This window comes from Lepisosteus oculatus, chromosome 1 (assembly GCF_040954835.1).
Source record: "Lepisosteus oculatus isolate fLepOcu1 chromosome 1, fLepOcu1.hap2, whole genome shotgun sequence".
Taxonomy (NCBI): Eukaryota; Metazoa; Chordata; class Actinopteri; order Semionotiformes; family Lepisosteidae; genus Lepisosteus; species Lepisosteus oculatus.
The window spans coordinates 62460907-62483428 of NC_090696.1; the positions used below are offsets into that span (position 1 = coordinate 62460907).

Below are 22522 nucleotides of genomic sequence, written 5' to 3' on the forward strand. Positions count from 1 at the left end.
ATGTATTTGAATTGAGTTGCGTTTCAAAATAGAAAAAGTATATATATATAAGTGCTGTATCAGTTGGTTGATTTGTTTTAATACCACTGATCTTCCTAATTTATGTAAAATATTTAGCTTCTGATATAGTTAGTAATCTTGGTTTGAGTGTGGTGGTGTGTCAGCATGTGCTGGTTGCAAAAGAAGTAATACAGGTTAATTTGACTCTAAAAAAAGTACAAAAAAGAAACATTTCAGATATCTAAACTTTTTAGCATGTAGTATTTTTAATCTATTCTATTATTTTTTTTTCCTAAGATACATGACCGATGGTATGTTACTCCGAGAAGCAATGAATGACCCACTTCTGGAACGTTACGGCGTTATCATCCTTGATGAAGCCCATGAGCGTACTCTTGCTACAGACATTTTAATGGGAGTCTTAAAAGAAGTTGTAAGACAAAGATCAGATTTGAAGGTATTTATAACATGGCGTGTCACCAATTTTATGCAAAAGAATAGATATTATATTATATGCAAAAAATATATGTATTATGTGGGCAAAAAATGAAATCATGGTTTTGTGTGGGTCAGTATATTGATCCCAGCATCGTTAGGCTAGTCTAAATGTTCTGAGTTGGGTTTGTTGCCCATAATTATGGCTAACATGACTGCAATTGGAGACCTTTGTGAGAGAGAGATCATTTTTGAAGGGTACATTTGCCAAAAAGCTTCAGTGTCTCAAGACAGCTTAACCTGCTGATGTTTCATGATAATGGTGTTTTAAGGTCATGACGACATAGAACTCTAGAAGGGAAAGACAGCAGAAGCAAAGGGGCCATGGTGAGCAGAAGTGCATCCTCCAGGATTGTGATATCTGTGCTTTAGTTTGAAGTGCAAGCCAAAACAGACGAGCACATGCACATCGATCTAATTTGCAAAATACAAATTTTATCCTGGGGTGCAAACGGCCAGTTTAATTGAAAACGAGATTGCAGTTCACAAACTGCTCATCACACTTCACACCATTTTTTCAATAAACAGACACCTATGGTGCCACCCTAAAGAACTCATGATCACATGTTGCAGTATTTCTTTTGCTGCTGGTAGTAGTGTCTTCCGGGATGATAGTGCCCATGACTGTATCCACAGAGCATGCGTTGTTGCCCAGTTGTTTTAATGAGCATGACACTGATGTTATCCATATGTCATGGCCTACTTTGTCATCAGATCTGAACCCAACTGAGCATTCATGGGATATTGTGGAAAGACATCTGATAGTGTTCTCCACCTCCGTCAACTAAACTGCTCATGTGCTGATGGATTTTCTCATGGCAGGTGCTGCATCTCTCCTGCAGGATTCCAGACAATGTCAGTCTTTGTCACAGCACATTCTGGCCATACTGGCTGCATGTGGCATCCCAAAGCCCTTCTAAGTGACTTTAGTGTTTCCATCTTTTTGTCCCAATACCTGTTTTTCTGTAGGATGTACTTTTTTCTTTTCAACCCTTAAAGTGTCTTCTGTTGCAGATGTTTACATCTTTATTTTTGGGGTTTTTCTGCCAAATTAGTGGTGAAGTTACTTTGTCCGACAGCTGCATAGCTATTGAAGAAAGAAAAACTGAACCATTTAACAAGAAATGCTCTGTGATTCACTGTGCAGCACCAGATAAATTGTTCCCTGGTCAGCTTATTTAAAGCAATCAATCTAAGGCTATGAGAAGCGTTCATGATTTTATCGTTACAATGTGCTGGACAATTCTCATAAACCAGATGGGTAATGACTGCTTGTTGTTATGAACTTATTAAAGGTTATACATGTGTTCATAGACTGTTAAATGAGGTCTAGGTTATTCGGCATTATCTCTGGTCTCGGTCTCCTCTAATTTAGGGTTTAATTTGCCTTTGATTAAGAATGCATCGAATGAATATTGAGAGTGGCCCTAAATATTTATATGCTGAGCTGTACTTTTGGTTGCAAGGCTGATGTGACATGTTCTTCATATTTTCAAGATGAGACGAGGATTTGTGCCTTCGTTACAAAATCAAACATCATGAGTTATTTTGATGAAAAATAAGTTTCTAGGCTCAGTTGTACATCAGGGATAAAACAGACAAACACTCTCCCTTTTGCTCAAGGTGTTTTACAAATATTGCTGAAGTGCAATGTTTTGATAATTTGGGTTTGGTAAGTCCACGCAGTTACAAATAAATCACTGATTTTGCTATTGTGTTTTTTTAGGTTATTGTTATGAGCGCCACATTGGATGCTGGGAAATTTCAGATTTATTTTGACAACTGTCCCTTGCTCACCATTCCCGGTCGTACACACCCTGTGGAAATCTTCTACACACCAGAACCGGAGCGAGACTATTTAGAAGCAGCTATCCGTACTGTAATACAAATCCACATGTGTGAGGAGGAAGAAGGAGATGTCCTGCTGTTTCTTACAGGACAAGAGGTATGTCTGCAAAACCATTCCAGTTTAATTTTTTTTGTAATTTACCAGTTGCGCAAGGTGCAGTGGTATATTACCTCTGACTTTCTAATATAGAAATCATTTTCTGGTTGCTTTGAAGTGGCCTTGGAAAGAATGAATCCATATATGATTGAAAAAGTGCTTGGACTCATACCAATATTCACTTGACAGCCCGTGTAAAAAATGCCCTTGAATTGATTGAAGAAGCAACCTGATTTCTGATCAGTTTAAAGCTAAGGCTCACAGTTTCTTATTCCTTCAGTTTACTTACTGATATCTAAGAAAAGTTCTTGCTAAGATACTTATAGTTCATTTACCAGCACCTGTGAGCTCAAATGCATCTGATATCTTCAGGATCATAACCAGTGAAGTGTGTGAGCATGCTACTCAGTTTCCATTCTGTTATTATGCAGCACATTGAGATGACGTTTTGTGGAGCAGAGCATCTTGGGAGTTCATATCCAGCATTACAGTTGCTCTACAGTTCAAATGGTGCATTGCACATTTCCCACAGCTTGTACTATCAAAACAACAGCAGTTTTGCCTTGAAACTGAAAAAAGAGTAACCACATTTTCACTTTTTAGAAAATTTGCTTTCAGATGTTTTTGCCTAACTTCTTCATTTGAAGAGTGCTTTGTAGTAGAAGCATACACGGTTTGAGAATAAAATCCAAGGATTAATTAGAATTGACCATTTTCTTTCTCATCTATATTTTTTTCTTTACAATTGCTGTCTTTGACAGTATCTGATAAGCACAAATATTTAGGCTTTTGGCAGTTGAATGTAATTTATTGTAATTTTGGGATGAGCAGGATGAACTGAACTTCCAAATTCAAGAGTTTTGAAAGTATTACCTGGCTTCCAATGGTCAATTTGCGAAATACTCAAAATTAGTTGCACTGTATTTTGTGTTAACTATTCCTGAAGTATAAAGATAATTACCACAGGGCTCACTTTTACTATTTTTTTTAAATCTATTTTGATATACATATTTCATTTGTTATTTTGTAGATGGAGAAAATAACTTTATAATTGCTATAGATTAGAGGAAATGCAGAAAAGTTTTTTTCTGAAGTGCCTCTTATTATCCATATGAAATAGGTTGAGAGTCCATGTTTTCTTTGTAAATGTAATGATGGAAAGCTTTTCACTTGAGAAATTATTTGTTTGAAGAACAGTAGAGTCATCTTTTCACAGTTTTTTATGTAGAAAACCAAATACGTTAATTTTTTTTTAATCCGCCGTGCAACAATTATAGCGTGACACAGTCAAGTGATTTCTACTGTTTCATGAGCACAATCTTTCTTGTTACCGAGAGAGTTGAATGAGCACAGGTGAGGAAGGGAATTAACTTGCTGGATGTGAATCCTGGTGAAAATCTAAAAGGAATAATGGAAAAGTGACCATCTTTATGACATGGGTCTTTTGTAGGCTGGATAAAGTCACTCACCATCTGGGGTGTTTACAGCAAGCAGTTTCTAACTTGAGCTGATATTACAGCCAGAAAGTCCATCATTGATGGGCCACGCTCTGGGAAACCATGAATCACATCTTGCCATGGTTGACAGGGGAGGTCTAAGTGTGGGGTGTTTAATCTCTCCAGTGCTCCACTTGTACTAATTAGTGGAGTCTTGACTATGAGGTGCTACAGTCCTCGGACCTCCATCAGGACCACCATCCTGATTGACAGTCCCCCAGCAGCTGTCATGGCGCTCATGTAAAATTGGCTTTGTTGCACGATCGGAATGTGACAGGTGTGCCGTACGGGCTGCACCTGAACTCCACTGGACCTGTGTGGGAAGGGCTGGAGCTACGTCTGGGCAGCTTTTATTGCTTTCAGTGGTGGCCACACTTGCGACTAGCCTGTGAATTTCACAGTGGAAGCTTTGTTTGATGACAATGTAATCAACGCAATAGGCTGATTGCACAGACATGACACTGGAAAATGATCACTGCCTCTGCTACAGATAAAAGTGAGTTTCCTAATATTGATGCCACAAAAGCCTTGGGAAAATTGTGAAATCGTTGCAGTTCCAAGTGATAAGTTTCTTCTGTTCATTGGTATGTTTTCCCCTGTCAGGAAAACCGAATTGCACTGCTTATTTATTTTGAGTATTCAGTTAATTATAGAGATGACTTAAAATTGGAAAAAAAAAACATTGGAGCCTTCTGCATTTTTTCTTCTGCTTATTTTCAAAGATGGAATGTTTATTTCCTTTGAGATGAGGGTGCGCCATATTCTTAAGACCCATTTTAAATCCTTTTGTGGATTCAAAGCCTTTGTAACTTTGATAAGGTTATGCAAGTATTGTGAATTAAAGTAATGTACATTTTATTAAAAACTGCTTAAATACGTTTCTTCTGTTCAGTACAATATTTTTAGTTTAAATTTAACATCTGGAGCAAAGTGATTTGTTCAGAGCTGGGTGCAGCATTTGCTTCCTATAAACTTAAATTTTGTCTTAACTTCAAAGTTGAAGAGTTGTCAGTTTTATCTTCAATGTACTTACATATATGTTTTTTTTTTGTTTATGGCAGAAAAGGTATTACAATCTATGCCAAAGTCAATAGAAGGCATTTTTCTTTTGTTTTTGGAATGTTTTTTTAAAAAAACAAATGGAAAAACAAACAAAAAAAAAAACAATCAGAAAATTAACAGGCAAAATATGCCCATAGCTGTTTTCCTTCAAGTGCAGAAATATGCTGCTATCTTGGTGATCAAAAGGGCTAGAAGACCGTTTCATAAGATTCATTAAAATAAAAGGATTGTACTAATTCTACAGGGTAGGATTAAATTGCAGTGTTTTCAGTGTCACATCTGTAGCTTTGGTTTAATGGTGGGACAAAAGATATTAAAATGGCTCCAATAATTTCAGAATGTGACTTGCCCACAGTTCCTGCAGAACGTTCTATTCTGCAGTCAGATCCAAGTAATTTATCTGAGTCACATGACACTTCAGTAAGCAGTTGTATTTTTCAGTGTGGGCTGATGGTGGTGCTACAGCACAAGCTTGTCATTTGTCAGCTATATATCTACGTTTGTGCGCACATGCACTTGTATTAGTTGTCACTTAAAAATGGGAACACCTCTTACAAAGTTTTAAATTAAGCGGGTTTATATCTAAAATTAGGGCAGTCTTTTATAGTTTATTTTGACCACATGGTGTAGTATCTTGACTAGATCCCTATTCAAGAAGACCGGGTTTGAAATGACAGCTGAAGCCAAGCTTTTTCCTCCTTTATTTCAGCTGCACACATTCTTTTTCTCACATTCTCTGTGGGACCATCAATTGCAAATTCAGTCTGTACATGATAAAAGCTGCTCTGGTCCACTGTGTTAGTCAATAGTGGGAAAACAGTTTTGCTTAATCCCTGTGATAAGATGTATAGCAAGGCTTGGTGCTGTAACGCCTGGTGCTTTCATGTGGGGGAATGATGCTAAAGCATCTTTGGGCAGGTGACCTTTGATGCCTTGTGTTCACTTCTGAGTTTCATGAACATGTTAATTGGGATCGATGTAACACCGTATAAAGACAGATAACCTGACCTTGCTTGAGGCTGAAGTTTTTTGAGTTTCATCTTGGAGAAAGAGCTATAGGAAACTTAAAGATAGCCTGCTTACCTTCTTTATTTTATTAAATTACTTTGTAATAGTTGTCTGTTAAAGCAGAATTTGCTTGACAAAATTTTAAGAAAAGACTTCATGCCCTAAGTGGTGATAAGAGTTAGAAGCCTTAGGTTTTTTAGACACTTAATAATTAATCTAACAATGTGGATTGGTCTAGTAATAAAAGTTCAGCTTTCAGGTATTGGTGCGGCAGCCATTTTGCAACAGTTGATAGCAGGTAGTTCTTTAGCCAATTAAATGTCAGGAGGGGGGATATAGCTGACCTGATTTTTCAAGAGAATAATGATACTAAATTGAAAGTGCAGTTGGATCTAAGGCCCCTTTTTGAACATATCACCTGATAGATGGTGCTTCTTACAGTGCAGTGTTCTCATTATTACTGGGCTTGGTGAGGGCCTATTCCATTTACTTGTCCACTAATATCACAAAGTACTCTCCAGGCCTGGCATGTCTTATCTTCTTTCTGAGATTCCAGTAAGATACGGAGTCACAGTGGTAAAGCTACAGAAATACGTATTCCATTGATTTCTACATTTCAAGCCTCGTAGTTCCATGGAAAACATTTCAGCAGGCGTTGGTCATTTTTTTTTGTGAAATGACATGAGAAGAAATGACCAGCTTATTTTTCTCTTAAAATACCACTGATGTTCTTGACCAGAAGATTTGCTTGGGGTGATATGTAGTTTGTCTTTGGTTCCCCTGTCAAGATTAGGTAGTTGCTCAGAAAATGTATAAAGCATCCCAAACCTCCCGCAGTGCATTCACTTCACCAATGTGTATTGTTTCTGTAGGTGATGCAGAGCATATTGCCAGACTAGCTCTTCATGCTGACTGCAGCTTGACAGCTGCCTTTTGCTAACATTAATTGTATGAATCATTTTTCAGGAAATTGATGAAGCTTGTAAAAGGATAAAACGAGAAATAGATGACTTGGGACCCGAAGTTGGGGACATTAAAATCATTCCACTGTATTCCACCCTACCACCACAACAGCAGCAACGAATCTTTGAACCTCCGCCTCCAAAAAAGCCAAGCGGAGCAATAGGAAGGAAGGTATGTACTGCATTCAATTACTTATCAGGCCGGTGCCTTCCAACATGTCTGGTCGCATAAGAAAAACAGTTTCCTCGGCTTTGGTGCAGGACTGACTCACAGCATATGCTGTTTTTGTCAGCTGTGTTGAACTGTTTCCCAAATTGTTACTTGGGTATTAGTCATTCACTTAAAAGCTAAGGAAGGCACTGTAGCTGCATGCTTTTTATGTATGCATGTCCCTCCTGATTTCTCAGATCGTTATTGCTATTTTTAAACTGACCCGAGACGAAAATCTGTTATCTTAACACAATGAAAGAGCTTAAAATTCATTGTCATGTGTTGTAGAAATCAGCATTTTTGTGGTTGTGCAGCTAGTTGTAACTCTTTTTTTTTCCCCAAGGCTTGCCAATTTCGTTGTTTTTGGCAACGATCAATTTAATCAAAGTTGAATTGTAGGTTAAAAGTGGTGGTTGTATGAGGTTTTTCTTACAGATTTGATATTGAGGAGGGTGTCAGCTTTAATTAAATGATACTGTAACAACTGTGATGGTTGTTCCAAACAAAAGTAATCTTACGTGCTCTATTAAGAACTGTACAACTCTGTATTTCTTTTTTTTGAAAATGGTGTATTAGACCTGATCTGATTTGGTGTAAGGTGACTGGAAACCCCATAAACAGTGCAGACCCCGGTCAGCAGGATTTCCATGCATGCATATTGGTAAATGTCACTTTCTAAACAAAGTTAAAAAGCAATCATTAACATAAATCTTCCAAAGCAGTACATAAACTTTGTTGACTCTGTAAGCTTTGTGGTTACTCACACAAGGTAAAGCCAAGTCATTCACAAACCATGACACATAATCTTAATATTGAGCAGCCTTTGTTTGTTAAAAACCAAGTGAAACACCAGAAGGACAATTTCAATATTTCCATTTTATTGAACTTATTCTTTCATGCACCTGTACAAAATGCCTCCTCCATCTTGGGAATAGGACCCAAAAGTGAGGCACAGCATCTAAGTCTGTCTAATCAGTGGCTGTCTCACAGGGGCACATATGTGGTCATTGTATCAGGAGTAGACCATTAAGAGTAATGTTTAATGGAAAATCCACCTATATTCGTTAAAGGAATGGCTTAGTTTTTTTTGTATTCAATGTGGAATGTTATTTTTATTGTGTTGATGTCGTGTGAGAAGAATTATGATGGAATATTTACATTTTATTTATATTGCTGTCAAGGCATTCCAGGGGGAGAGGTCAAAGCAGTTAAAAGCACCTATATAAGAGGATTTTATTAGATGGAATATGGTTTGAGTATAGAGTTGGATCTGAGTTGAAGAGAGAGCAGCAAAGACTACCTGGATAGTAGGTTTTCTTGATGTTCCTAAGTAGGAATCGGCTACTGATTGTAAACATGTTTTGTCAATAGCTTTCACGGTGTTTGACAGCTGATTTTTCATGTGGTCCGGCTCTTTGGGAACTGTCCCTAAATTTTCCTTTGTCCTAACGTTAAAACGGCTGTCCAGCAAATTACCTATCCTTCCTCAAATGCTACTAGTAACGTGTGTATGACACATAGGAACAAAGAAACTTGGAGCTGTGATTGTACTTTGATAAAATCCATGTTCCTTGGCATATGAAAGCAAGGAATTGATTTTGAAAAGATGTTAACAGCTTTGAGTGTTTTCTTTCCTTCTGAACTCCGGCGCTGCTTTGGACACCTTACAATCCCAAGTCTTTCAATGGCACCTGAAATTTGTTCTGCTTAGTGATGACTGACAGTTTACCTCATCAGCCTAGCGAATCCCAAATTGAGTCCTGCTCATCAAATGAAGGCTCACTTGAGTTGAAGTAAAGAACTTATATTGCAATTTACTAGGCATTTCATTCTGCCATCTTAACACGTTTGACCATTTTTTTTCTCCTGTGACTTTATGCTCTCTGTCTGCTTTGTATTTATAAAAGCTCAGGCTTTTCCACAGCTTGATTACTGAAAGCAGAAGACAAATTATCTTAGTATGCACCTTGTGTTAAAAGGAATGTTGACATAAAAGCCAGACATGGATACAGGGAGTTTAATAACATAGATACACCAGATGCCACCTTGAGATTCTTTATGTAATTAGCATGTTTTTACTATCTGAAGACCCGATGACTTATGTCTAATTACTGTCTGAAATGGCAGCTGCGTTTCTTTCCTGTTGAATCCAGAGGTGTCTGAATATACTGGATGCTTTCAGTTATTTTTTGGCTTCCTGTAATCCTTAGCAATGCATTAAGATGGGCTTCAATTGCCTTGTTAAAATGCCATGTTGAGACCGTATATGTCAGGGATGCAGGTAAGGGCTTTGAAGGTGGGAAAAGACTGAAGGTAAATATCTAAAAATTCTTGCCCATAAGTGTCAGAACAAGTCCATCTAACGGATTCATTTTTATAACTGAGGTAGACAGAGGCAGTCTTTTTAGCCTTGATTAAAAGATGCACAGAAATCCTAAGAAGTCTTGTGCTGTACCAGAGACTACCACATGCTTGAGTTTCTCAAATTGATAAAAAAATTGAAATTTGTGCTCCACATAGTGAAAATATATGAAGCCTCACTATGTTAACATAAGGAATACAAAATGTGCTGTGGCTTTTGCAAGGTTAAGCATTTTAGTAACTTTTATTCAATTGGTTGTACTGATTGCCATTGAGCTTGTGTCATTGTCCGATGAACTGCTTCACCAATCAGCGCTAACTCTCCTCTAAGGCACAAGGAGAGCACACAAGAAAAGGCAAGTGACTTGTCAGATGACATTATCGATCCGCATCCCTCTTGGCAGGTTAAGGTAATTAATTGGCAATTCCATTTAGGGAGAGTATAAAAACAAAGCTAATAGGCAATCCATTTTTAAATGGATGAGCAGGTGTTGTGAACTGTATTTGTAGGACCCTACGTATTGCTGTTGATGCATAACTTTTTAAATCAATATCCAGGATCTACATCTCTGTGGCTTGCTTTTCAGTCTGCTATACCATTTGATGAGGAGTCATGTGATCCAGTGCCTCAAAAAACAGTGCTTTATTTTACCGAATGTAGTTTTATATTACATTTGCATTTAATTTTTATTACTTCAAGTGAATATTATATTAAATTAATAGAATGACTATTATAATTAAAGAACAGAACTGTTGTACTAATTATATATATGCAGTATCAGAGGGAATAGATTAAGGCTCGTCTTTGAGCCCTTTACAGTACTTGGAAGACATTTCACTATATCAAAGCCTTCAGACATATTTTTAATAAAAAATCTTCACCTGCTTTTGCTAGGGGCTTGTCTCCTATTTGGATGTTCGCCACCTCAGGGACACAGTTTTCTGTCGTTTGTCAATTCTTTTTGTGTTTTTGGTGCCACTGATTCTACTTGTTGTGACCAGCATCTGAATTTCACTACCTGAAATGATAGTGGTAGCCTGAACTGCGAATCAGAGTCTTCCAAGTCTTGGTTGGCTTTTTCCAAGTCTTGGTTTAGAGCAAGCTTGCTTGGTGATATGATGTTAATTGGGGCTTTTGCTTTCTGTTCGTGTACTTCCATTCATGATTTGGGACCAGTTCCCTTTTGTGTTGCTTTGACAATTTGTAATGCAAATCTCCTCAAATGTGACTTGTGGGTTTTGTCTATTTCATGGTAGTTGCCTGTTTCCTCTCTCTGTTGATGCTGGTTTGCAAAATGTATTACAGTAAGGAATCATGAGGGCAGACTTGATAGAAGAGGCTGATGGAAATTAAGTTCATGATCTGTTTGATATCAAGATAGTTGTTGCTTATGTACTGGTACCAGTAGTGCAGTGACTACAGCTGAGTGAAAGGACAACAGTATAGTGCAGAGGCAGAAATTTCAAAATACTATTAATACTATCATTGAACAGATAAATTGTACATTATTCTATGCAGGATTTCTGGCTAAATACTCCCTATGGAGCCTTTTAAAAATAGTCCTTGTATGTATCAGATTGGCTAACCTTGGAAATGCTAGGGGCAAATATGAAGCCAACCCCCAGTCTTAAAAATGTGCAGGACCATTGTGGCAGTATTAAGTATGTATGAATGCTCTTGATACTTCACTTGATTAATTGATGAAGTCACTTAGATGCCAATGCCTTAGACTCTTGTGTATCATCAGCTGTAAATGAGCTTTATGAAGCAGGACAAGATTGTGAAGGTCAGACAAAGCTGAAGATGTCATATGTATGTACTATGTGCTGACCGTGGGTTTGGTTAGTTACAATGAGTGCTTGAAAGTATTACATGCAAGTTAGCGCCTTTTCAACCTTACCATTTACAGATGGAAAGATTAGATTTTCTCTTAAGCTTTTAAGCTTTTAACAAGTGTTAAGAGTTTTTTGAAGCATACCTAGTTTCAACTTTAATCCTCTGTAGGCTTTACCTTGATGAAGGGAGATAGAACAGTTCAATTAAAAGTTCAAGTAGTTCATTAATCTCTAATTTTTGTGACTTGTGGGTCAATTAATTTTTAGATCTGCAAATGGTGTTAAAGTTTAAATGATGGCAGAGCAGTTCCTGTGTGTCCCTCGTGCAGTGCATTAAATGCAGAGGCAAGCCACAAATGTTTATGGTTTGAGGCAGCACGGCTGTATTTTCTGTAATGGAATCCACTGTTAGCCTGACTTGCATGCAGCAAAAGCAGAATTCGCTTTCCCATTTGTTTAAATGCTGACAGAAAAACCCATAGGGTGATGTGACTCATTTGATTTCTGTGCGAAGATTCAGCTGTCATTTCTCATACTGAGACTTGCTATAGGGGATAGTTGTAATAGAAGATGATCAGGGATTCAGAAGCACAGTTGTTAGAGCTTGCTTATGTCTATAAAATCCAGAAGATGTTTTTTGTTCAGTGTGTGGAGGGGTCCTGTTCCATTTCTTGCTGCTACCATAGTTTGTTCAGCTGTAGTGCAGAACTGGGACTGAAGAGGCCTTTTCTTTACTAAACCCAATTTTTTATCACTGTGGCTAATGAGTTGTTCTCTAAACCATGAAACTGTAGCAGAAAAAGTTAATGGTTTTGGACATTCCTTTACTGTAAGTCAGATAATTCCTCCTTTGACAGATGCACAGCTGTGAATATGAGCCAATTTTTAGGTAAACTGTGCATCACAGATTTGGATAATTGTAATTATCAGATGTTGAAATTTTAAATTTGTAACACTTGAAAAGTAAGGCAAATTTTATTACATTTGTCCCTGCAAGTCATTTTTACATCAGTATACCTGCACACATTCAGTAGTGTAAATACATCACTGCAATTGTATTTCTTCCAAATATGGAGCAGTTTAAGTTTTAGTACTGTGTAATTTAATTCTGGAATACTGTGTCCCTGTTTTTTTCATTTATGTATTCAGAAAGTCTCCTTCTTTCAGAATACATAACTGAAAAAAACTCTTTTCTGAATAAAATGAGAAAAATAAGATTTTTTTTATTTTGATAATGCAAGTCTGTAATACGCACTGTACAGATTGCGGATATTAGTACGACATTGTAGTAGAGGAGTATTAAAATAGCAGTATTTGTATGAATGGTATGATTGCTTTAAACAACGGGTACAGATGAGCATTTGCTTGCTGACTGAAAATGCCAACATCTAGGACAGCCATTAGGCTACATAATTAACATTATTGAATTGCATCAGCATTGAATCTTTTTAACATTAGTATTTTAAATCTCTTACTGATACCAGCTTTAATATGCATTGAGTTGTTGTTTTGTGTTCATAGTTGTATTTTTATGATTAGTGCAGGCAGTTATTTTATGGAATTTTTGTATAAATATTGTAAATCATATTGTTGTAAATCATTGGGGGGGATTTTAATTTTATGGTTTTGGCTTCCCATACCATTAAAATATGTTTTAAATAGTCCCTATGTATTTTATTTAACACGTGATTTAGGTTGCATTTAACTTGCTAAATAGTACTTCTTAATTTTGTTGTCCATTGAACAAGATGTAATTTGGTTCTTTAAAACCTCATATTCCCATCATAGATTTTTCTGAATAAACACATTTTGTGTCAGGGTTGTTTTGCTATTTGTGCAAGAAGGAAAGCCTTTCCAGGAACTCCAAATTTCTCAGTGGTTGTTTTTGCAGAGAGCACCTCACAGAGGAAACTGCATGTTTTTTTATTGAGGTGTTAACCTGGTGGATGACACAGTGGGGTTCAATTCCAGATCAAGGGAGCTATCTGTGTGGAGTCTGTATGTTCTCCCGGTGTTGGTGTGGGTTTCCTCCCACAGTACATGGACATACTAGTAGGTTAATTGTCTTTTGGGAACACTGTCTCCAGTGTGAGTGTGTGCGTCTGTGTGCCTGGACTGGTGTTGCTTGCTGGGATAGGCTCCAGCTACTGAGAGACCCTACATTGGATGCATAAGTAAAAAAAAATGCGTATAAAGGTGTCAACTTATCAAAAAGGTATTAAACCCTTAATTGCCCAGCATTATGGTTGTTTGCTCTTCATACCATTGCTTCTGTTGCTGTTTGCTTCACAGGTTGTAGTGTCAACAAATATTGCTGAAACTTCCCTGACAATTGATGGTGTTGTGTTTGTAATTGATCCTGGATTTGCTAAGCAAAAGGTAAGTGGCCTTTCTCATATCATCTCTACAACATGTATGTTTTTTTTAAAATCCTAAGTGCAACCTTTTACATTTGACAAAGCCAGAAGCAGTACATAAGGTACTCTTGTTTCATTTGAAGAAGAAAATAATTTGAGAATTTGAGAGGATCTGATACACAGGATTATCCTCTTCTTTTTGTTTTTAAACTGGTTACAAAAACAAATCCCTCATTTGCACGAGTGTAAATCTCATTGGTTGTGTCCTGTGTCTGGTTAGGTATACAATCCTCGGATCAGAGTGGAGTCCTTGCTGGTGACGGCGATTAGCAAAGCATCTGCCCAGCAGAGAGCTGGCCGTGCTGGCAGGACGCGCCCAGGGAAGTGTTTCCGCTTGTACACCGAGAAAGCCTACAAGACTGAGATGCAGGTGAATACCATTCGGAGTCGTTTCCATATTCTTTATTACTAATGGAATTGATCAAACTGCTTAGGGACAGTTTACACAAACACATTGTGTTCTCTTAGCTCATACTTCCACCATCCGCTGGCAATGAATGATACATTTGAAACCCAGGAAAGTCCTTTGCATTACAGCTTGAGCACGAATTCTTAAGTTACTCAGTTTTATGGTGATTAAATGTTGTCTTTAACGGAAAATGATATCATTATTGTTCTTCTTAGTACACATTTGCTCTTGCTCAAGGCCTGATTAACATATCTGAACTGCAACTGAAGTGCTACAGATTCAATTAATTCCATTGAAATAGTCAAAACTATATACTAAAAAAAGCAGTGTATTTGCCTACATGTTTAATCCTTTAAGCATTTACTCTGTTTGTAATCATTTCAAAGGAAAAACGCCGCAGGTTCCTTTTTTATTGGGAATTGCTATAGTCAATAATACAGGAAAATAGGCTCATTCAAACAGATGAAGCGCAGGTAATTTTGTTTTTGTGGCCCAGTATAGTCCACCTGAATTCTCATATTGACGCCCTGTTCAGGCAGCACAGAAATTAGCCTTTTTCAGAGCCAACTTTCTGTGTGTCACAATAACCGATAAAAATAGAAGTTGAGGAAACTCATGGACCATCATCCCTGTTTGTGTTTTAAGATCTAAAAAATTAAAACACAGTTTAATCATTTTAATGTTTTTTGTTGAGGATATATCTACTGTTTCTGGTGGCAGTAACATTTTTTGTTGGATTATTCTGTATTCTGTACTTGAACGTTTGACTGCTAAGATCTATTTTTCTACTTTAGACATGTAACAATTACACCACAACTGCAGAGAGGCACATTTGCTTCAGTATTCCCTCTGCCTTCAGTGTGAAGATACTTGCTGCAGGCACCTCAATCAGTATGATACCCCCTTAGCGTCCGCAGCAAGGCATACCTGGGGCAGTAGGGGAGAATAATTGGTGCCATGTGAGATATGATATTTGTCAAACTAAAGCACAAAGGTCCGCAAACTAAACATTATTAATAAAGCTAAGGTGTGGTTCACTACTCTGTACTCTGTCAGAATTATTACTTACCATGTTCAACAACTTCATGCCACCCAACATGTTTACTTTGAAAGGGCAAGCAGGGCAGTATTGCCCTATACTGTAGACAGAATGTATACAACTTGTTGTAAAATGCTTTGTCATCTGCAGAACATCACCCTTTTTTCTTATTAATCATGCTGCTCATAAATGTTATCCTTGGTATTCAGGTCCTAAGTACAGTAAACACCCTTTTCTATATAGTTATAGTATTTAATAATACATTTCTTTAGATTGTGTTTTGATGAGTTTCTTAAAACTGTCCAGCTCGAGAATAGGTGGCCTAAGTGCTCATGGTCAGTGATAGAAGAATGCACAAGATCTGATTATGAAAGGAAATGGTAGATCTTTTTCATGTCTAGTGGAAAAAGAAATGATAAAGTCACCCAAACAGCTCTTTAAGTGATTATAAAAAAGATTAGTAGAACTTAATTTTATTTCTCTCCTGTGACAGGATAACACATACCCTGAAATTCTAAGGTCTAACTTGGGCTCTGTTGTGCTACAACTAAAGAAACTTGGGATTGATGACTTGGTTCATTTTGACTTCATGGACCCACCAGGTAAGAAGGTTGTTTTTTGTAAAACTGAGATGCATTTTAAATATTTTTTTGAAGTTTAACATTCCTGAAGTTTCTTGTTGCAGAAGGTGTTTCATAGTTTCTCATAGTGGTACACCATCATCTTCCTCAGTGCATGGGTTAAGCACATAAAGAACAGAAATCAGAGGCGTTTTGGTAGTTACTAGTATTTGATCCAAGTATCCAGGTGATTCTTTAATAATGTCAGGGTATTGGCTTGAACAAATTGCTGGTACGGAATCAGTCAAGAGAAGCTTCCCAACCAATCTTTTTTTGTAGTGTGACCAAAATTATACACAATATTCTAAACGAGCACTTACTCTTTTAAATTTCTTGCTTTTAATTATATATCCCATTATTTTTCCTGACTTTTTATTTGTTTGTTTTTGCTGTTTAGATTTAGCAAAGGGGGGTCTTTTCTCTTCATTCTTTTTCTAATCTTTTCGTACCAGGCAGGTGTAAGGGCTTAAACCAATGCTTTAAACAATGTGTTAGCACCGTCTTTCATTTTACTTGTCAAGAGACTTGGTGACTATGTGTTCATGTGGTGTTCATATAGAGCAGTGTTTTCTCATTCTTCATTGGGGGTCATTAACCTTCATGTTGATCACTCCTCTCTACATTAGTAGTTTAGTTGCTTTTTTATTCACATTCATAACTTTTTGGTTGTAGCTTTCACAGGTTTTTACAAGCTTCACCAAGGTAGAGAAATCTGTTAATTTGTTGAATTTTTGGGATTGCAATTTAACTACTATATAATCGTAGTTTTAAAGAGCGTTTTCTAAATATAACAAAATACTTTCAAAGAATTTGAAAATGTTCTGTTACCCTAGCCACTTTCACTTTTTGGGTTCAGTAATGTCGACATTTTAGTAAGGTTTGCTAACATAGTGGCTTTTTGGCTGTTTGATGATTTTCAATTTTGGGTTTCTTCTCATGTTTTGGATTAATTTCTTGTTCTGTGTTTTTTTGTGCCATTAAAGTTGTATCCAGTTTCCTCAATCCGCAGCACATCAAAACATCTGCATAATAAGTCAGATTGAGACTGAGCTTGGAACTATTTCAAGTTCAGATTGGTACTTTTAAAAACAAGTATAGACATTTCAGGGAACCTGTGCTTCCTAATTCCCATGGTATCAGTCCTCCCATTTCTCTAAACTGTGCGTTTCTGGTTTTTAGATTGAACTTTTTTCGACTACAACTCTGATTTATAGTTGCGGGTGATTCCTTGACTAATACATGTATAACAATTGCTGTTTTCTGTAAAGTGCTTGTTTTAGTCAATTTAAATTTAACCACCTTTAAATTCATGACTCAATTTTTACGTAATAGGGCTATTGTTAAAAATAAATAAATGAAACTGGACAGGCAGCCATCCACTATAGAAGATGTAACTGAGAACTAACCTTTGATATGAGGAATGAACCATTAAAAATGGAAGTTCTTGAAGAAGCCTGGATTTGAGAAATTGGAGCTGGAAATGTTTTAAAAGGAAAATGATTTTTAAGCGACTTCACTATGGAAATGGTGTAGTCTTAAAATAATCACCTTTAATTTTAGCAAGCTCTGTTATTGACTACTGAAATAAAATAAAAGACTATACTATTTCACTTCAGGCCAATGTCTTTTCAGTGTTTCTGCTACATAATTCATGTGCACCAGCATTTTCTCTGTACAGTTCTAGTGAAAGTATTAAAATGCTTTTCACTTTATTTTAGTCAGCTGTCAAGATGTAAAATAGAACAGAATGAACTGAACAGCAGTAACTAAAAATAAGTAATGTACTTGGATGTCACTGTCTTTATTTTGCTTGCAATTTCAAATCTCAAAGCAGTTTCTATTATTCAACTTATTTTTGAAAGCATAAAAGTGCACAAAGGACTTGTGTACTATTACCACACTACAAAAAATGTATTTTTTTTGGCCTGGAATCACTCCAGAGAAGAGAGACCAGATATGAGGTGTCTTGCAAACATATTCAAACCTTTGTACAGTTTTCATATTTTGTTGCTTTAAAGCTTGCAGTCCTGGTACTTTTAAGTAGTAATTAATGTTCGTCATATACACAGTTTGTGCCTTGTGTTCAGCAAAATAGAAAGAATTGATATGAAAGAAATGTAATGATATGGAAGTGTCATGATAGCTTAAGTACTCCAACACTTTAATTCCATTAAATCTCATTTAATGGTGCCAAATACCTGATTAACCTCATTTTGTATGGATGGAGCAAAATGAAATAAAAGTAAGTACATTTGTTTCAGTCTGCTAAAAACTTAAAACTGGGGTGAAAATTCACCTTTAAGAATTCACTGGAGTGGCTTAAGAATAAGAGTAAATCTCCTTGAGAGGTCCAAAGACCCGACTTGAATCCTATACAGATTCTGTGGAAAGACTTGAAAACTGCTCTCCGTAAGCAATCCCCTAACAACCTGAAGAGTGCCTGAACTAATTTACTGAGAAGAACGGGCAAAAAGTGCACCAAGCCTCTGCAAAATTTAGAGACTTAATCTAAAGGTCTTGCAGTTGTAGTTGCTGCCAGAGGTACTTCTATCAGATATTGAGTTCACAGGATTAGATACTTAACAATTAACACTACAGTTTACGCTTTATTTTGCTGACATTTACTGAAACGTATCTTATTCTGAGACATATTCAGTTTTCCAGGTTTATTCAGAAATTTCAGGCTTTGAATAAAATAGTTTTCCTTAAAATGTGTATACAATATACCTACTCCTCAGTTTCCAAGTAATCATTACATATTTTCACTATTACAAAGCTTGTGAATTTATACCCATTTTTCTATATACAGCCATTTTTGCCACAGAGTAGAATCCCCTTCGGTTCGCAAGCATCCTCTAAAAAGTACAGAATTTGTGGAGAAATGCGGAACGCATGAGAGAGTGGATTCAAGGCAGCATCTTTCAGTGTCAAAGTGCTCACATCTCTCTTGATCACATGCATGATATTAATCTTAAAATATCTTTGCTATGTCTGATATTCATGGGCCCAAAAAGGCGAAACAATGTCTTTAGGTGGTGTATCAAAATCAAAGAAAGCAAGAAAAGCAATATTCCTGATGACAAAATTGGAAATGATTAAAAGAATTGAAGACGGCCAGTGATCGAAACGCATTTGCACAGCAATGAAATTGGCTGCATCCACAATTCATACCATCGTTGCAGAAAGATGATAAAAAATGACTGAAATACGTGTTGGTGGATATAGGGTGCTTCAATTACAAAGGGCAGGAATGCAATAATGGAAAACCTTGACTCAAAACTTAGATTTTTTGTTAATTAAGATTTCACAGATAAAATTTGGTACTTATACTGTATAATGTGGTTATTAGTATACATCAAAATGTAAACTAATTCAAACCTTCTCTGTTAGAGTTTAATAGGTAATTATCAAAAAAGTTATATTCTTAATTTAATGACGGTACTATACTAATTTTATGGGGAAAATTTATTTGTATAGGGATTTTTTGGGGAATTTGGGAACAAATAAGAGGCTTTTATTTAAATACACAGTGGTGTTTAAATTTTTTATTTACAAATTTTAAGCTTATGAACAGATTTCATTGAACAAACTACGTTTGCGGGGATGTCTGTTTTATCATTTTACCTAAAGCGATTCCAAAGGGAAAGGTCTGAATATTTTAGCAAGGCACTGTATTGCTTACTTAAATTAAAATATTTTTAGTGTTGAACAGAGATGACTAGAAAGGAACCCATTTCATTTAGCTATTATTTTAAATAGCTTTGACTCGGATATCCCAGTGGTCTTCTTTTTTTAGTCTTGGAACAGTCACATTGCTTCATTTTCACTGTTGCTTGCAAGTTAATTCTTTAAAATGATACATATCACTGATTCCATGGCTTTGCTGATTTTGGGGTTCTTTGGTGCACATCTTCAACTTTGGTGATTGCCAGTTGGAGGGTATGGCTGTCACAGAGGAATCAAGCTATTCTCTGCCTGCTCTGAAGCGTTTTCACAGCTACTTTTATATTTTCACCATTATCATGGACTGCGGCCAGAACTTTGCTTACAGAAATTTCAGATCTTGCCAGGATTTCTGTCCATCCAAATTTTTCTTGATGGTACTCTGACCTAATCCAACATACCAATGGCATAAATTGGTCAGTGTAGTTTTCTTCTGTTTTTTCCTTCTTGATTTGCACCAGGATTCACATTCAGTATGTTTAAATCATCACCTGTGCCCCATCACATCTCACTAAAGTGACTGTGCTAATGCAGCAGCCAAAGTAACTTGATTATATCACTGTCATTTGTGAATTAATGACCCAAAAACCTTTAATCGTTATCAATAATCTATACTTAATTTTTCCAAAATGTGCAGTTTGTTTTGTTCTATTTGTTTTCTGTGAAAATTATCTGTAATTTCCATCTGTGGTTTGAACCTCATTGGTTTTAATTCCAATGTTTTAGAACAGTGTTAATTTTGTTACTCAGTTTTTGAAAGGTGTTTATGCATATAGTAGAGGTATTTTGAACAATTTTGTTCACTTCATTACAGAAGCAGTTTCAATGTAGAAGATCAGTATGCTTATGGTTCATACAAGGTCCTCTTTTGGGATTGTATTCATACGTCTCTACCGTAATCAGAAATCAAAGCTGGTAATTTGCATTTAACACACAATTGATCTCCAGACTTCAGTTTTACAAAGCCAAAGGTCAATAATTGCATCTAGGAAAATCTTTTAACCAAACCGCGTAATTGGTTGAATTCATTAGATGAAAAAAAATCTCTATAATTGAATTAGTGTTGTATGGTTGTGTTTTGGACCACTCAACCGATGAATGAAAAATGAGCCTCCTTAGTAAGTTAGTATTGTGTTGCAGTTCTGCTTGCTCTGGTTGGCATGAGTAATATTGTGACATTTTGTTTTTTTCAGCACCCGAAACTTTGATGAGAGCCTTGGAACTCTTGAATTATCTAGCCGCCTTGAATGATGATGGTGATCTGACAGAGTTGGGATCAATGATGGCAGAATTTCCTCTGGATCCACAGCTGGCCAAGATGGTCATTGCGAGTTGTGAATTTAATTGTTCCAATGAGATCCTCTCTATTACAGCAATGCTGTCAGGTAATGCCCGGGACAAGTTAAGGAAACAAAATGACCTAGCAAGCATTGAATTTTTCTTGCTCAACTACAGTTCCGCGGACAAAAATCTTCAGTTCTTCTAAAGCCGATTTCTCTTTTTTGTTTGGATTTAGCGGTTGGATGTGTCTTGAAGCTTTAACCAAGCATTTTAGGTTTTTCTAGATAGTGATGTGTGGAGGAAAGAACTGGTGGTGTCAGGTAATATTTGTCAAGGGGGAAAAAATGCATGCCTACACTAAATTAATGAGTTCATAGTCCTCACAGCTAGAATTTGCTGCTGCAGTAATTGCACTTTAGGCTGCCAAAACAGAATGCTGCTCATTGAGATGAAAACAGATGCCTTTGAAGGAAAGAGCAAAAATTAACTAGCTGTTTCTATGCTGGCTACATTAATAATCAAGTATGTATGAAGGCTGATTTCTACAGAGTTCATTACCAAGACAGCAGTGTAAAGAAACCATGGCATCACAGCTGCTGAACACGGTTTTCAATAAACATTGGGCTTGCCTGTTAGGTTCATGATTGAATGGAGAGAGAAAAAAAACCTAGGCAGCAAAAGCTGTAGTGTTCATGAACATCAGCTCACTTTTGTTACCCTTGTGTTACACATGCAGTCCTTCAATTATTTAGGAAAATTATTCAGAAATTTCAGGCCCAGAGCAGCTGGGCAGGGCAGAAATGTCTCTTTCCATTTCATGCAGTATTTTTGGTATGCATATACATTAATGCTGTGTTACTGATTTTTAAGCTATGGGAATGTCTTTAACTTAAGATGGTTTCATTCACATAGTGCCTTTCATAAAGTGTTTGGAAACGTTTTTTTTAAGGGTTTGCTGTGAATGTTTTTTCTTTTCGGTATGAAACGCTGCTCTCATACTCGTCTGCTCAGCCTTTTCTCCGATTGTCTTTGTATTTTCGTCTTTCATCTGTAGTGCTAGTGAAATGTTGAAATGGAACTTTAAATTGCCCCAAGCAGATAAGCTGTAGTCAAATAAGCTTTGTATTATATAGTTTTGTAAACACTCTTGTCTTCCAGATGTGGTTAGGTGTTGAGACCAAGGTAGTAGGCAGTTCAACATGCAGTTGGAGACCATGAGAAAGCCCCATCCTGCCCTGCCCTAAGCTCTGTGAACTGATCTAGCTAGGCCTTGTTCCTCTGTCTGTGATTGCGTGACTCATCGATATGGGCGTCTGTGTTGGGCCCATACCAACCTTGTTTAGTCCCACAGTGTTTTGTTCGTCCGACGGAGGCTAAGAAAGCTGCTGATGAGGCCAAGATGAGGTTTGCGCACATAGATGGAGATCATTTGACACTACTGAACGTCTACCATGCTTTCAAACAAAGTAAGTCAACGTTTTTTTATACAGCTCTTCACCTGTGTACTGCTTTCCCCTTTCAGTCTTAAAATGAGAAACTTCAGTAGTTTACAAATGTTACTACTGTAACAGCGGGACATGTTGTAGGGCAGAATAATGATGACTTCTGTCGTAATTCCACATTATATATCGTCTCTAGTCCCTTCTCAGAGATGGAT

General features: G+C 36.8%; 1 protein-coding gene across 1 annotated transcript in view; it reads left to right on the forward strand.

Moving 5' to 3' along the window:
• dhx15 (DEAH (Asp-Glu-Ala-His) box helicase 15) overlaps positions 1-22522 on the forward strand; it is a 39599-nt gene that overhangs the window by 9609 nt on the left and 7468 nt on the right. The window contains exons 4-11 of the mRNA XM_006629818.3: positions 298-457; positions 2222-2440; positions 6973-7140; positions 13669-13755; positions 14014-14163; positions 15735-15843; positions 20778-20969; positions 22209-22331. Coding sequence (XP_006629881.1) covers positions 298-457; positions 2222-2440; positions 6973-7140; positions 13669-13755; positions 14014-14163; positions 15735-15843; positions 20778-20969; positions 22209-22331 — 1208 coding nt within the window. The remainder of the gene's footprint in view (positions 1-297; positions 458-2221; positions 2441-6972; positions 7141-13668; positions 13756-14013; positions 14164-15734; positions 15844-20777; positions 20970-22208; positions 22332-22522) is intronic.